This window comes from Periplaneta americana, chromosome 4 (genome assembly GCF_040183065.1).
Source record: "Periplaneta americana isolate PAMFEO1 chromosome 4, P.americana_PAMFEO1_priV1, whole genome shotgun sequence".
NCBI lineage: Eukaryota > Metazoa > Arthropoda > Insecta > Blattodea > Blattidae > Periplaneta > Periplaneta americana.
The window spans coordinates 25539070-25556853 of NC_091120.1; the positions used below are offsets into that span (position 1 = coordinate 25539070).

At 34.0% G+C, this 17784-nt stretch overlaps 1 protein-coding gene across 2 annotated transcripts in view; it reads right to left on the bottom strand.

The window, feature by feature from the left end:
• LOC138697629 (transcriptional repressor scratch 2-like) overlaps positions 1–17328 on the bottom strand; it is a 45586-nt gene extending 28258 nt beyond the window's left edge. The window contains exons 1-2 of one of the 2 annotated variants that reach the window (XM_069823043.1): positions 17191–17328; positions 10910–11434 (exon numbers count right to left, since the gene is read on the bottom strand). In XM_069823043.1, coding sequence (XP_069679144.1) covers positions 10910–10973 — 64 coding nt within the window. In that variant the 5' untranslated portion in view covers positions 10974–11434; positions 17191–17328. Of the gene's footprint in view, positions 1–10909; positions 11435–17190 lie in introns of those variants that run through there. The other variant, XM_069823042.1, reaches the window with a different exon arrangement.
• Between the last annotated feature and the right edge of the window lie 456 nt (positions 17329–17784).

Sequence of the window (17784 nt, forward strand, 5' to 3'; positions counted from 1 at the left end):
TGTTTAATTATACACAGTGTTAATGGAGGAAATGAACATATAAACATATAACATATAAATATATATATAAATAAATAAATAAATAAATAAATAAATAAATAAATAAGTAAATAAATAAAAATATAAATAAATAAATACAATAGACTAGGTACCTACTGATAGCATGTTGAAGTAGTCTTTTTCGCAGACCAGTTGTAGATAAAAAGAATGTATGAAAACGTCGAGCTTGCAGAAGGAGCTCTTAAACTTTATATAACATTTGCAACCTCATATTTATGCAAACTAAGCTTGTCGTCTATTTATTATTTATTTATTGATTTATTTATTCTGGTGTAGTTAAGGCCATCAGGCCTTCTCTTCCACAACACCAGGAATACAAATACAATAACAGAAATAAAAAGAAAAAAAAAACACTATAAACGAAGTAAAGTCACACAAAAATATACACAGGTTGCAGTCACACAAACTTTAAATGAGTGATTAAGTATAATTAATTGTATCCTAATTAACTAACATAAACAAGAAACTTGCGATTTTAATTTGGAGTAAAAAAAAACACAAATCAACACTTCTAGCAATATCTAAAAAACATTAAACAAGACAAAATTTTCCAATTTAATTTTGAATTGTGATAAAGTCCGGCAGTCCCTGACATCATTAGGTAGCGAATTCCAGAGACGAGGTATTTCTACAGTGTAGGAGGATGAGTATAGAGACGTTCTATGATGAGGGATAGAAAGAAGTGCTTGATGTCGGTTTCGAAGAGTTGTAAGAAACACGTAGCCATTTTAATTTTTTCATTTATCCTATTGGTCGTCTTTAGGAAGTGCAGTTACAGTACCGAATTGCAATGTACTACAAGATACATTCTCAGTGTCTCAAACGTAAATCTTTTTCGGTTATCTGCCAAACACAGTTTGTACTGTGGAAAGCTGCGCTCTTCGTCGCATGACATGATAGGAGCAAAACGAAGAAACCTAACATCATTGCAGTCTCTAAGAGACAGTCCTTTATTCTCGGGTGACTCTATGCCCACTAATTTGCTGTTTATATTACACAATGTTCCATATCCGTTATTTTTACATAAAATTGATTTCCACTTCTGTTTTACACGTTCAGTAACCGGTGTACTTGGTGTCTCATTAATTCTCTGTGTCATTTCCTCAATTAATTTGAGGGCTTCCGGCATCTCTTGCTCTGACTTCCCTAATCGTGTAATAGTTTCAGACACAGTTTGTATGAAAACCAAATTATTCGTCAGAACCTTCAAATCCAGAGCGTTTTTCTTTGCGTAGGCTATTTGTTGGCATTCATTCTACAGTACCCCCCCCACCCACTGTACGCTTTACCACTGTACTCAGTACGCCGTTATGCTGATTTCCCACTGAACTGCTCTATTGGGTCCGAAGTCTCGAAGTCTGGTGATAAAGGTGAATAAATCTACTCATTCACCAATTATAACGTTTTTAAAATCGCCCGATTCGTTGCCGCACCCTGTATCAAACTCGTATATAAATAACATTAATCAAAAAGTCTAAAATAATATTTACAAAAATAACAAATCCGAGACGCACATGTAACTGGATAACTGGTCTGCTTGAACAAGAAAATAAAAAAAAATATCTGCAAGACTTGAGACTGCCGTAAGGAATGAGGGCTGGTTTCAGGCTACCGCTCGTTACAGCTCGTCGCTTAAATTAGATGGAACATGGGCTGCCACCCTGCCTTCATATCCATGACGAGCCTCTGGCACGCGCGAGCGACAATGAGTGCTGAAATATAGCGACTATCCAACCTGGTTCCGTTAGGAATGCTGCTGACGAATTGAAATGTGTTTCGTATACTGGAATATTATTTGCAATCGTTATTACTCGTTAATATAACGTGGTCATCATTATCATCATCATCATCATCATCATCATCATCATCATCATCATCATCGTCAACGTTAGTGCATTTGCCCGCTGATCCTGAGGTTGGGCCAATTCGATTCCCGTTTGGGCTGATTACCTGGTTGGATTGTTTTTCAAGTTATCTCCAACTGTAAGGCAAATGTCAGATAATCTATGGTGAATCAACGACCTCCTCATCTTACCAAATGCCATCTCGCTATCACCAATTTCATCGACGCTAAATAACTTATTATCTGTGCATTTCGAACTGGCGGATCAAGGTCACGTACAAACGTGCAGAAGTATAAACACGCACGAGTCACTGAATTGAAAACTGTGGACTGAAGCACTGGTAATTCCGGCTGTCCCAGCTGACTTTAGTTGAGGTGAATGGTCCAGGAAGGTCAAGGTCAAGCAATGGACTGCATTTGCCACGCGTGTTTACCCCATTTCTGAACCATTCTCCTCAACTAAAGTCAGCTGGGACAGCCGGAATTACCAGTGGTGCTTCAGTTTACAGTTTTCAGTTCAGTGACTCGTGTATGGTTTGTACCTTTGTACGTGACCTTGATCTGCCAGTTTGAAATGCCCCGTGTATAATACTGTACTTGTTATCATTGGCCCTTGCATGAATGTTTGCCTGCTAAAACAACTCTAGCGCCGTACCGGTGGGGAATAGGACACCATTGCTTCTTTGTTTGAGTGCCAACTATCTACCATAATCTTTTGTAACATAAGTTCTGAACCAACCTGTATACACGTGCAATGAAAATGATGTTTAACAAGGTTAAATACCTCGTCGGACCTGAGTATTCAGTCGTTGAAGGACTGGAAGTGTACGGAATCGATTTCAGGCCAAGTGAATAGGCTAATCATAAAGTATCATGTAATGTTACTCATGTATTTTTAGTCTCGGTGCATGTTGCGCATTTTATAGATTGTTAGCGAGGTTTTTACAACTGTTCTCGTCATGTGTCACATCTCGAAATAATGCACGATATAGAACGGTCGTCATGGTTAGTCGAGTGGCTGTCATTATTTCCGTTGGGTTCAAAATCGGCTGATGGACATTTAAGGGCGATAAAAATCTTTAGCGATATATCGTATCATATCGTATCGTATCGTATCATTATCATATCATTATCATTATCATATATCATATCATATCATATCATATATCATATATCGTATCGTATCATATCATATCGTATCGTATCATATCACATCACATCATATATCATATCATATATTATCATGTATTGTACCGTATCGTATCATACCGTATCGTATCACATCACATCATATATCTTATCATATCATATATTATATATCATATATCGTATCGTATCGTATCACATCACATCACATCACATCACATCTTATCATGTATCGTATCGTATTTATTTTAGTACGTTATTTTACGACGCTTTATCAACATCTTAGGTTATTTAGCGTCTGAATGAGATGAAAGTGATAATACCGTTGACATGAGTCCGGGGTCCAGCACCGAAAGTTAGCCAGCATTTGCTCATATTGGGTTGAGGGAAAACCCCGGAAAAAACCTCAACCAGGTAACTTGCCCCGACCGGGAATCGAACCCGGGCCACCTGGTTTCGCGGCCAGACGCGCTAACCGTTACTCCACAGGTGTGGACTCGTATCGTATCATACCGTATCGTATCACATCACATCATATATAATATCATATCATATCATATCATATCATATCATATCATATCATATCATTACATATCACATATCATATCATCATACAATATCACATCACATCACATCATATCGTCGTTGTTCCTGCAATAAATCCTATGTGACATATTTAACGATTTTCAGATTTTTGCTCTATTAAATAACTTAAATAGTGATACAGCAAATAATAAAATCTCCTATATGTAATTATATTTTCTTTGTTTCGAAAATGTAAGAATTCACAGTCCCTTATGTAAGGCTGCCATAGGATGAATAAATGTGTTTTTTCTTCCTACTGAAAAATTTTATATTTCATACATAGCAGTTATTGCAGGAACAACGACGATATGATACATCATATATCATATCATATCATATCATATCATATCATATCATATCATATCATATATCATATATCATATCATATCATATCATATCATATCATATCATATCATATCATATCATATCATATCATATATCATATATCATATATCATATATCATATCATATCATATCATATCATATCATATCATATCATATCATATCATATCATATATCATATCATATCATATCATATCATATCATATCATATCATATCATATCATATCATATCATATATCATATCATATCATATCATATCATATCATATCATATCATATCATATCATATCATATATCATATCATATCATATCATATCATATCATATATCATATCATATCATATCATATCATATCATATCATATCATATATCATGTCATGTCATGTCATGTCATGTCATATCATATCATATCATATCATATCACATCATATCATATCATATCATATCATATCATATCATATCATATCATATCATATATCATATCGTATCGTATCGTATCGTATCATATCATATATCATATCATATCATATCATATCATATCATATCATATCATATCATATCATATCATATCATATCATATCATATCATATCATATCATATCATATCATATCATATCATATCATATCATATCATATCATATCATATCATATCATATCATATCATATATCGTATCGTATCGTATCGTATCGTATCGTATCGTATCGTATCGTATCGTATCGTATCGTATCGTATCGTATCGTATCATGCAACGCCTTTAAATACAAGGTTTTACTGTGTACTATATTTAAACAGTTCTATTCTTAATGTTATCCATGTATGAGAAGAAAAATTCTTAAAGTATAATTAAAATAAATAAATAATTAGAACAGTTGTATGAACAAAATTTTGTCATCAAGGCTTCTTTCGGGGTTACTGATTCCCCATCATGATGAAAAAATTGGGCTTGAGGCTGAAAACCAGGTTGGGTTCTTTCCTAAGTTTTACCCAACCGTAAGGCGAATGTCAGGTAATCTATGGCGAATCCTTGACCTCATCTCGGCAAATTCCATCTCGCACAAATTTCATCGACGCTAAATAACCTAGTATAGTTGATATAACGCCGTTAAATAAGCAAGTAAAGAAAATAAAATAAACGCCAAATAACCTAGTAGTTAGTACAGCGTCATTAAATAGCCAACTAAAATAATTATTTAATTCCTAAGTATGGGCTACTTGATGTGAAAATCAAAATAATTAGGCCTATTCGTTATTCTTTATATTGAAATTGATTTGTAACTCCATTTCTTTTCAATTTAATGTCGCTGGATTCTTTCTGCACAATTGTATCCATTTATAACCATTATAATAGAACACAGATTTATCAGGTGTGTAAAAAGCATTATCTTCTGGGTTTCTGGGAAAATTACATTATAATGATTTAAAACAACAGAACACAGAGCGCAATGAAATCTGACTGCTATGCAATTCTCCGAGACATCTTGGATTGAGCGATTGTTGACAAAGAATCTAGTATAAGAGCGAGTAAAACCACAGTCTAGTATATACAGTCACGAAGCTTGAGTTGTGAGGGTGCTAGGAACAATAGACTGTGCTGGTACTATTTCGCATTGTCTGTAATGAGGCGATATTAGCGACCCTAGTGGTTAGCAACTATCTATAGATGCATATTTACTATTTATTGAGCTTCGTGACTGTATATACTAGACTGTAGTAGGAAATATGCATCCATAGATAGTTGTTAAACACTAGGATCACTACTATCGCCTCATAATAGACAATGCGAAATAGTATCGGCACAGTCTATTGTTCCTAGTACCCTCAACAACTCAAGCTTCGTGACTGTATATACTAGACTGTGGTAAAACTGACTCCTTGCCGAATGTTTCAGTGGAGGGCGATGACCAATTGAAAAAAATGATTAAATCGCATTACCTTGGTTCTTTTATGATTTGTACTCGTATATTCAGTCTATATAGGCCTATTTATATACCCTTGAACTTAATTCTTTGATATGATTTCGTGTATACAAGTATTGCATAATTTAACTTGATTTATAAAGGATATTTGAATGGAAAACTGATAAAGAAGAGTAATTCATTTAACAAATGACTAAAGAGATGCTTTTTTATACGAGTATGCTCGCGATATAAAACAATGACTAAAGGAAAGCACTGTTCAATGACGACTACACAAAATTTCTGGGACTTTTTATAGACTCCAGTTTAACATGGGATAAGCACATCGAGTACATATGCACAAAGCGATCAAGAGTTTTATATTTGCTAAAGAAATTGTCTACTTGCATTTCTCAAAATTATTTAAGATGTGCCTACTTTTCTTTCTTTCAGTCGAAAATTCGATATGCCCTAATTTTCTGGGGAAATGGAACCAAAATTGGAAGCGTCTTGATTTTACAAAAGAAGGCCATTAGAATTTTATGTAAATCATATTATCTGGAACATTGTCGGCCACTTTTCAGACAATCACGGATTTTAACAATCAATAAATCTGTATATATATGATCTAGTACTTTACACTAGACAAAATATCGACAATTACTCATTAGTGGCCAATATACATGATCATGAAATTAGAAATAGTGAACAAATTAATATTCCATATTGTAGATTACACAAGAGCAATACAAACTTTTTAATTATGGGGATGAAATTATATAATAAGCTCCCAAGTCAATATTATAAATTACCAATCAATAGTGTCAAAACTAGATTTTACAATTGGTTATTAAATAATCCCTTTTATTCTGTTGCTGAGTTTTTCAACACAAATTTGTATGACATTGTATTTTAATAAATAAGTTTTAATTGCAATTTAGTTAGTTTTCTACAATTTAAAAGTTTAAAATTATTTCATGTTTTCATTGTATTACTTAAATTTTACTGTTTCTGTTATTAGTGTAAATGTATTTATATGTCTTTTTTTTCAATGTATTCTGACGAAACCTAAAACTCTATGTCTAATGGCCAAATAAATTGAACTGAATATACATTTCTTTTCACCACCATTCGAATATTTACAGAAAAAAAGGTAGCATTATTAAAATATACAAATTTCAGTTGGTTATGGAAAATTAAACTAAAACAATCCAGTTGTAAGCATCATATTTAGATATGTTTCCAGAAGGCGGTGGTTGTAAATTTTTAATGGTTTCCATAGCAACTATTTATCAACAAAATGAAATAAGAATAGACATTTGTAATTTTGTTGTTAATGTTCTTTGAATTTTTAATATGAGTAGTGATAGTGAAGATAATAAAATTATTGATAGTACTCCTCTGCGGTTGCCGAAGGATACGTGGAAAACAAAAGAGAAATTGCAATAAAGATCTTTGCAAGCAAAAATACAGGAAACACACTGCCCGTCGATCTAGTCTTCCGTGAACATGACAGCAATGAAGAAACCTACCAGCATATTAACATATGCAATGCATGTCAAATTCTTATTCCAGGAATATATCTGTGGCCGGGAGGAAAAAGGTCTTAAGTTAATTTTTTGTTGAAAATGAGATTTCAATATATTCTGAAAGCGGAAACAATTCTCTACAATCTGGTAAAACGGCTAAAGTTAAATAAGACTCCTGACTGGATTTGTAGAGCATTACCAAATGTCCTAAGTACTTTTTGAATCGAGCACACACAAATAAAGGACTTAAGAATATTTAATACTTTATTCCTTACAAACCATCACATGTTTACTTTCCATGCTTCCCTATTAAAAAGGTCTAAATTTATTGTATTTTAGCCATTTTATCACATACTGATGCCCTTTCTTTTAAAAACTTTAAGCACCAGGGTAAACAGTCCTATAATGTTTAAGAACCATTTTGCATTCCTAATAATTTACATTTCTCATTTATTTTGACATGAAAAAGGTATTATGTTTAATAGTCCCTTCTACACAGTTTGGCTTCTGGTCTTAAAAGGGCTTAAGTGTGGCTATTTTTGGAAATAATCAAGAAAATGGTTAAATGAGCAACATTACCTATTTTAGAAGAAATATAAACAAATAATATCCAGGAAAAAACTTTTAATTAAAAAAACTCTATAATTGACACCAATTTCAATCTTTCTACTGCTCTCCTGAAAAGTATAACATTTTTACTTAAGACCTTTTTCCTCCCGGCCACAGATATGTATGTGAATAATTTAATATTAATTTTCGTTAACAGTTAACAACATTTCATTCAAACAGTCTGGTTGAAAGTTTTACTAGTTTCTAAGGTAAGAATTTGTTGTCGAAGTTTTTTTTGTTACTATGAAAAAGAGTTGTGATTAATGGCATTCTGTTGATGCTTAGGTAATGATGAGGAGAAAATATTATTTTTAAATTGAGGCTGAATTTCAATTTCATTTTCTCAGTTTTAATATTGTTGAAACCTTTCGGGGCACAGATGCATTATAGGAGCCAATCTCCTTATTGGTTGAATGGTATGAATGCTACTATCGATATGTATTGTTGTTGTAATCGACATAAAATATGTTGCCAACTTCTAAATTAACAGTCAGTTTTATATTGTTGACTTGTAGCCTACTTAAAAATGGAAATAACGGCAGGAATAGTAAAATATATTTTCCCTGGACCAAAAATATAATACAAACTGACTAAAATCACATCAGTAGTAACAAACTGTTAAATTTTTTTATATATATTTTTAATTTGATAGCATTTAATGCTTATCGAATATCGAATGCTAAAAACGCTAATCGAACCATTAATTACTTCCGCTGACTTTTATTTTTGCGTATAATGTGTGATGGGTGGCCCCTGTAATGTATCTGTTCCAAAAATATTATTTTTAAATTGAGGCTGAATTGAAATTTCATTTTCTCAGTTTTAATATTGTTGAAACCTTTCGAGGCACAGATTCATTATAGGGGCCAATCTCCTTATTGGTTGAATGGTATGGATGCTACTATCGATATGTATTGTTGTTGTGATCGACATAAAATATGTTGCCAACTTCTAAATTAACAGTCAGTTTTATATTGTTGACTTGTAGCCTACTTAAAAATGGAAATAACGGCAGGAATAGTAAAATATATTTTCCCTGGACCAAAAATATAATACAAACTGACTAAAATCACATCAGTAGTAACAAACTGTTAAATTTTTTTATATATTTTTTTAATTTGATAGCATTTAATGCTTATCGAATTTCGAATGCTAAAAACGCTAATCGAACCATTACTTTCGCTGACCTTTTTTTGAGCATAATGTGTGATGGGTGGCCCCTGTAATGCATCTGTTCCAAAAATATTATTTTTAAATTGAGGCTGAATTGCAATTTCATTTTTTCAATTTTAATGTTGTTGAAGCCTTTCGAGCCACAGATGCATTATAGGGGCCAATCTCCTTATTGGTTGAATGGTATGGATGCTACTATCGATATGTATTGTTGTTGTGATCGACATAAAATATGTTGCCAACTTCTAAATTAACAGTCAGTTTTATATTGTTGACTTGTAGCCTACTTAAAAATGGAAATAACGGCAGGAATAGTAAAATATATTTTCCCTGGACCAAAAATATAATACAAACTGACTAAAATCACATCAGTAGTAACAAACTGTTAAATTTTTTTTATATATTTTTTTAATTTGATAGCATTTAATGCTTATCGAATTTCGAATGCTAAAAACGCTAATCGAACCATTACTTTCGCTGACCTTTTTTTGCGCATAATGTGTGATGGGTGGCTCCTGTAATGTATCTGTTCCAAAAATATTATTTTTAAATTGAGGCTGAATTGAAATTTCATTTTCTCAGTTTTAATATTGTTGAAACCTTTCGAGGCACAGATTCATTATAGGGGCCAATCTCCTTATTGGTTGAATGGTATGGATGCTACTATCGATATGTATTGTTGTTGTGATCGACATAAAATATGTTGCCAACTTCTAAATTAACAGTCAGTTTCATATTGTTGACTTGTAGCCTACTTAAAAATGGAAATAACGGCAGGAATAGTAAAATATATTTTCCCTGGACCAAAATTATAATACAAACTGACTAAAATCACATCAGTAGTAACAAACTGTTAAATTTTTTTATATATTTTTTTAATTTGATAGCATTTAATGCTTATCGAATATCGAATGCTAAAAACGCTAATCGAACCATTAATTACGTCCGCTGACTTTTATTTTTGCGTATAATGTGTGATGGGTGGCCCCTGTAATGTATCTGTTCCAAAAATATTATTTTTAAATTGAGGCTGAATTTCAATTTCATTTTCTCAGTTTTAATATTGTTGAAACCTTTCGGGGCACAGATTCATTATAGGGGCCAATCTCCTTATTGGTTGAATGGTATGGATGCTACTATCGATATGTATTGTTGTTGTGATCGACATAAAATATGTTGCCAACTTCTAAATTAACAGTCAGTTTCATATTGTTGACTTGTAGCCTACTTAAAAATGGAAATAACGGCAGGAATAGTAAAATATATTTTCCCTGGACCAAAAATATAATACAAACTGACTAAAATCACATCAGTAGTAACAAACTGTTAATTTTTTTTTATATATCTTTTTAATTTGATAGCATTTAATGCTTATCGAATATCGAATGCTAAAAACGCTAATCGAACCATTAATTACTTCCGCTGACCTTTTTTTTTTGCGTATAATATGTGAGGGTGTCCTCTATAATGCATCTGTTCCGTAACTTCCCCTTTCGGTATAATGTTATCTAAATTATGATAAAGAAAGGAAAGAAATTGGTAATTTTTCTCGAGAAGCTGCTTTACAGTGATTTAAAATAACAGCACACCGAGCGGAAGGAAGTACGGCGGTAGACCAGATCTCCGAGGCATGTGCGATGGAGTATTTATAGAATAAGAACGCAGTGTTCGGAAAAAGTGTAAAATGGATGCCTTTGCCGAAATTCGCAAATGTGGTAGGCCTACTCACCTCGCTGGTCGTACTCCACCACCGTGTTGTACCGGCGGTGGGTGATGAGGAAGGCTCTGGGCATGTTGGAGGCTGCAGGCTGGACCACCCTGTCCGACTCCCGTCGCGCGTGCACACGACTGACTGAATCACCGTCTTGAGCCGGGACGCGTGCCACAGATGCTGGGACAACAAATTTCTCTCTCTCTCTCCTTCCACCCTAAAAGTCATTTAAACAGCCTCCCCACACGCACGCACACCTCCCGTGTCGCACTCGTGTCACGTGTCCGCCTCCCCCGCGCCCCGAATGCGCTCAAGTGCACTCCACACAGCCGCCAGACGAGAGCTGCCTGCACTTAACCCCAAAGTGATGCCAGATTTTGTTTTTATAGCAAATAATCGATTATCCGATGGTCGATTATGGACGTTTCTGTATTATCCGATGGTATGCATGCCTTGCACAGACACTGTGAGCGCCAGTCAACCGTGAGAAGTTGCAGTCTCTTGTTTTGATGCTTTTTGAATCGTGTAGCATGTTTAGATCACCTGCAAGAAAAGATATGGCATAGTTTTATTTTCCCACACTTCGTATATGAAATACATAAAAATCTATGTCCCTCTAGTTATTTCCCTTAAAACTACATTACTGATCAAATTTATGTTGCGAATTTACAAGGGAATCAATAATCAAATTATAGATCTTGATTACACAACTTTTAACACTGTATCACTTCGGAATATGCATGATAAGAACTTTCTTGTGTTAAATTTTAACGTACCTTGTTAACATGTTTCGACCTATTTTCGGTCATCTTCGGAACTGGTCGTTGTTGGTCTTGGCGCCTCTTGTTTCCTGTGTGGGTGCGTTCGTAGTGTAGAGTCAAAGAGAGTATGTGTTTTGAAATTGAGTTGTGTGTTGAGAATATCGTTGGGGTGTGTTTTCGTGTGTCTGTATATTTCATATTGTTCTAGTGTGTTGAGTTTCTGGCTTTTTGGTTGGATGTGCAGTATTTCCATGTCTGTGTTGATGCCTCTGTAGGTGTGGTTAGCATTTGTGATGTCATTTCAAACACGATACAAAGAACACATCACAGCCATAACAAAATTACAAAACACCTCCACATATGCAGAACACATCACAAATGCCAACCACACCTACAGAGACATCAACACAGACATGGAAATACTGCACATCCAACCAAAAAGCCAGAAACTCAACAGACTAGAACAATATGAAATATACAGACACACGAAAACACACCCCAACGATATTCTCAACAGACAATCAATTTCAAAACACATACACTCTTTGACTCTAAACTACAAACGCACCCACACAGGAAACAAGAGGCGCCAAGACCAACAACGATCAGTTCCGAAGATGACCGAAAATAGGTCGAAACATGTTAACAAGGTACGTTAAAATTTAACACAAGAAAGTTCTTATCATACATATTCCGAAATAATCAAAACTTCAAATTCAAACACACCACATGTCTTCATACAACAGAAACAGCATCTAGACCTATCAGAAAATTAGATTGCCTTATTAAACACAATCTGGCAGACAAACGGACGATTTTAAATGGTTTGTTACTCACGCAAGAATTTATTTTTCTCAAAATGACATACATGAGATCATAAAGTACATACGCCGCCATTTATTTCTTGAAAAAGACGTCCTTTGAGTGACTAGCATAGTGACTAGCACTGAGATCGAAATGTGCTTCGTCAGACATCCACAACGTGTCAATAAAGTCTTGACCTTCATTCATTTCATTATGCGATTTAAAATCTCCTCACAAAACGCCCTTCGGTCGAGAATATCGCGATGTTTTAATTGATGTACCACCTGAATTTTGAACAGATGGGATCATAGCGCAATAAATTAAAATGATGAAATTCACACCTAGTAGCATCAAATCAATGTTCTTGTAAAAGGTTGTGCACCTCTTCACCTTTCCATGATGACTAAATGGTATTGTATTGGCAACAGAATGTGTGCACAGTTTATCGCTGAACTGTACTGTGAGATATATACGGTCCTTAAAATCGCCCGTTCTTCTGCCGGAACATGTAGACCTATAAGTATTTCTCTAATCTCAACAAGACTTGCGAAAGCACAAATATTAAACATTTTGTGGACTTGAATGATGATTATTCCGTTACATGCATTTGGGGAAGCAACAAGAAGATGAACTTCATTGAAAGTAATTTGAAGTGTATTTTATATTGAATATATTCTGGCCTAATCTGTGTATTTTAGAGTTGTATGTTTCTGCTACAAGTCCTACTGTAACACAATGCCGTGAAATTTGTGAAAAAAAAAAGTGATTATTAAGCAGAAATTAATTTTATTGATCATGTGATAGGCTTATAAACGAGTTAACTAATATGATTGCTTTTGAGACTGAGAAGAGTTTTGACTTGGTTCAAGATGTTTATTTTTGTGTTCAGGTTACTTATCTAACAAAATAGCATAGGAGATTTTTAAAAATCAGAATTTTTTCCGACATTTCGAGCGACATACATCAGTAGACAAATCCTGCAGCTCCATGAAGAACAAAGGCTATTCGCATTTGCAGGATAATTGAGGCAGGGTGTAGATTGAGGTGTTCCGAATCCATTTCTTGGTTTGAGTTGCACAATGGGCAGTTAGAGGACTGATATAGCTATTCCAATTCTATGCAGGTGTTTGGCCAAACAGTCATGGCCTGTTGCCAATCTAAATGCAGCTACAGACGATTTTCGTGGTAAATCGGGAATTAACTGTGGATTATGATGCAGAGAGTTCCATTCTTTCCCTTGAGATTGTATTATCAAGTGTTATTTGTTGAAGTCTAAGTATGTAGATTTAAAGAAAATGTACTCTTCTATTTTACATGACAAACTATAGGGTGTCATTTAAAATGTTCTCGATGACGTCATAACACGCAGAAAAATAGTCTCAAAAATACTGTACTTTGTTTCCATAAAAATATTTATTTATGTCTAACTACATGGTTTCACGTGTCTGAATTTTATCCCAAATCTCCTCATTCAATTTTAATGGAAATTATGCGTTATTTTTTAAACACCTTGTATAGATGCTATGTATTTGCCAGTCTGAAATGTTGGAGTGCAGTACAAGAACTAGCCAGAACTTAATTAATAAACCATGCGTAATTTTGTAGATTGATTATTCAGCAGCACGTTGTGAGTGTCTTCTCTCAGATGTTTCGTGCCAATGTTTACTGTATCTTAAAATACCGCAAAATGGCTTTCATATTATTTGGTTTCATAATACTTGATTACCAGGGTTGGTGGATTTTAGCAACTTAAAATTAAAAATTTAGCAGTCAGATATAGCATTTTATGCTTGACCATGCCGAAATGTAGTAATTATACACCTAATAGCAGCCCTTTAATGCATGTCATTAAAGTACACCTATTAATTAAAGTTCAGGTTTTCGATTATTCTCGGATATGCAATCGAAAGACAACTATGGAAACGTCACGGAGGCTGGAAATCCAATACTGTCGCAGAAGGTTATGTACTGTTACTATAATAATAAGCGTTAATTGTAAATAATAGTCAAATAAATTCAATTTGTCATGTCGTTTTTCAATTCTAAATCAATTTCCAAGTTATATCAAAATTAATGTTCATGTTATTCTCTAGATTATATCAAGGTCAATGACATTCGTTCTTCGGAAAAAAATCAATACTTTCGCGTTTGCACACATCTCACAATTTAAGTCAGTTCCGCTCCTCATTTACATAACCATAAGATAAATACTTATGAATAATTTCAAGTTCGAAATATGGTCGAGCATAAAAAGTCGTGTGAAACTTGCCTATAATGGAAATTAAGACGCTCGTATGAAAATTAAGAAACTTGCTTGCGCTCGTTTCATAAACAAACATACTCGCGTCTTAATTACTACCATTATAGGCTCGTTGTATAATGTACTATTATAGCACTTTTAATGTCGGAATTTAGCATTTTGTAGCGTTTTTAATTAGGACAAGTTTATGGAAAGTTTGATGATTCAATGTCATCAATGTGTTAAAATGTGCATTTTCCAGTTAAAATTCTTGAAAATAATAAATATGTAAAGGAATGTATAAAAGTACACTGAAATTGTGGACATTAAAGGAACATGCGAAAAAATAGATGTGATTTTATCCAGACCCATCTTGTTATACTCAATCACTATCACTCGCTACCACATAGCTACAACTTGTTTGTGGATGAACACTGAGCCTAAAGAGATCGCACAGGTAGCCATTATTCTACCACCAGCACCAGACAGATTACTTGAAAATTCGAGGTAACGGTACAGATAACAAGGAGGGTATCAGGTCGGTCACATTCGTGTGCTATTCATGCAGTAAAAGCTAAAATGGAGATGTGACCAAACTATTTGAAAAAAATGTAAGAACCTTTTGTGACGGGGCTTTCAGATAGATTGATTTTTTTACAGAAACACAAAAATATTTCACAAAATGTAATTTCGCTTTTATTTCGCCGAAACACATTTCGCATTTTATCGCGGATTAAAAAACTACACTCATATACTTAATATGCTTCTAAACATAGAATTACTTATTTTGACAGCATCTGGGTACATTTCTCATTTATTTTGATTGCGAAAATCTACTATCTTTACAGATTATAAATAGAACGTGTAAACGTACAGTAGTGACAAAAAAAACCGGACCGACCCTTGTACCTGATTTCAGAGCCTTGTTCACTCCAGAGCACGATATTCAAATTTATTCCCAATACTTTTCGATTGCAGCGATATTTTACTACTTAATTAACTTATTATTCCCAGAACATGAATTTTACCAGCAATTGAAAAATATTGGAAATAAATTTGAATAAGGAACAAAAAACGTTTCCTTGCCAGGCAGGATTAATAATAATAATAATAATAATAATAATAATAATAATAATAATAATAATAATAATAATGTTTTATTTTCGCTGGCAGAGTTAAGGAGAGAGGATGATATTTTTTTGGTGAAAAATGAATAAATTTTCAAAAAAAAAAAATCTTTAAAATACCCTGTGATAAGTGTGGAATGGGTATTTGTGCCCTTATCGGATGTTGAGTCGCCATTTTTAAACTTCCTGCGTTATGGATTTTTAAATCACTCGCCCACTTTTATTGTTGTTTCCGGTAAATTAAATTTTCAAAAATTTTTTTTCTTTAAAATACCCTTTGATATGTGTGGAATGCATTGCATAACATTTTATGGGTATTTGTGCCCTTATCGGATGTTGAGACGTCATTTTTAAACTTCCTGCGCTATGGATTTTTTAATCACACGCCCGCTTTTATCGGTTTCCAGTAACTTCATTTTTTTTTTGCTACATTGCCAGACAAAAATGGATATAATTTCTGAACTATCAAAGATACATGCATGAAATTTAGAACACACATTCTTTAGACTATTAGGAAACGTTTCTCTGTAACAGAATTTTGTTAATTGATTTCATTTTAAACATACGTCCGTTTGTTTGCAAGAAAGGAAATCAGAAAATTGTTATTAAATTTTAATTGTTTATTTTACAAACGTAGGGACTAATATCAAAATTCTGTTACAGACAGTTTGTAGAACATGCTTTTGCAAATACATTGCAAAAACTGTCTGAATCTATCTTTAAAAACGGTTTACATATATCGGTTTTAGTACAATCCTGCAATGGGTATATTTTTTTCAAATTTGGGCCCCCAAATAATTTTTTTCCAAAATATTTATATTTGGTTGAGTTGCCACAGCTATGAGCTCTCTACATACAAAAAATTAATATTTTACACCAAATAGGAAAAAAGTATTAAAAAATACCATCCTCTCCCCTTAAGGCCATAAGGCCTTCTCTTCCACTCAACCAGCCTTAATCAATACAACACATATTTAAATTACGAATATTTACACTACACTTAAAAGGTTCTCCAGCAATATTCTTCAGTTAAGTTTCAACGACTAATAGACTACATATTTATTTAAATTTAGATAAACCTATAAGGTAAAGTAGTAACTTAATTTATGAGCTAATTTAATTCAATCAATTATAATTAATTTGAGATTTGAGATAGCTAGTAAAACACGAAAAAATTCAAAACACGAAAGTCTTAGTACCAGTCTATCGTGCTCTGGAGTGAACAAGGCTCTGAAATCAGCTACAAGGGTCGGTCCGGTTTTCTTTTTTGTCACTACTGTACGTTTCCAGAGACAAAATTTTATAATACAAAGTTGATCTTTGTTTCTACAAAAATGTAACGCGTTGAATTGTGGTGAAGATACTGACTTTGCAAGGAGCAGCTGTTCTGAATGTTTCATGCATTAGACATGGAAGGCCTCGGTCACAGTCTTGCTGGCGAATCGCACAGATAACTATGGGCGCACACTGTCCTCAGTCTGCACGGCACAGCACTGAGCACGTTTGGTCCGGCTCTAGAGGAATCTGCTTGTAGTTGGTGGAGCCCTGCCAGAATTCAAGCAGAGTAATAACCGCCTTTACACACACAAACACCTTGCGCCTCCTGGTGGCGTTGGGGAACAGACTTCCTGCCAGAATTAGACTGCTGACTAATAAGTCAGGGAACTCATTCAGATTTCACTCGTTATGTCGCTGCAGCAACCACTGCTAAATTAAAACCCTTGCCCGTCTCGTTTCATTTCACATGACAACTTCGTCACCAGTCAATTCCGCGATTGTGTCCTAGATTGCTTTAGTCTTGCGTAACATTTCTTATTGTTTATTAGTTTTAAACTACCTGAGCTGTTTCCAAGATTTGTAGGCTCTAGCCTTGACAGATTTGAGTGGATTCTACACAGGAGAGCGTGAGAGTTCAGCTGCTGAAAAATTAAAACCCTTGCTCTCTTGTTTCATTTCAAATGA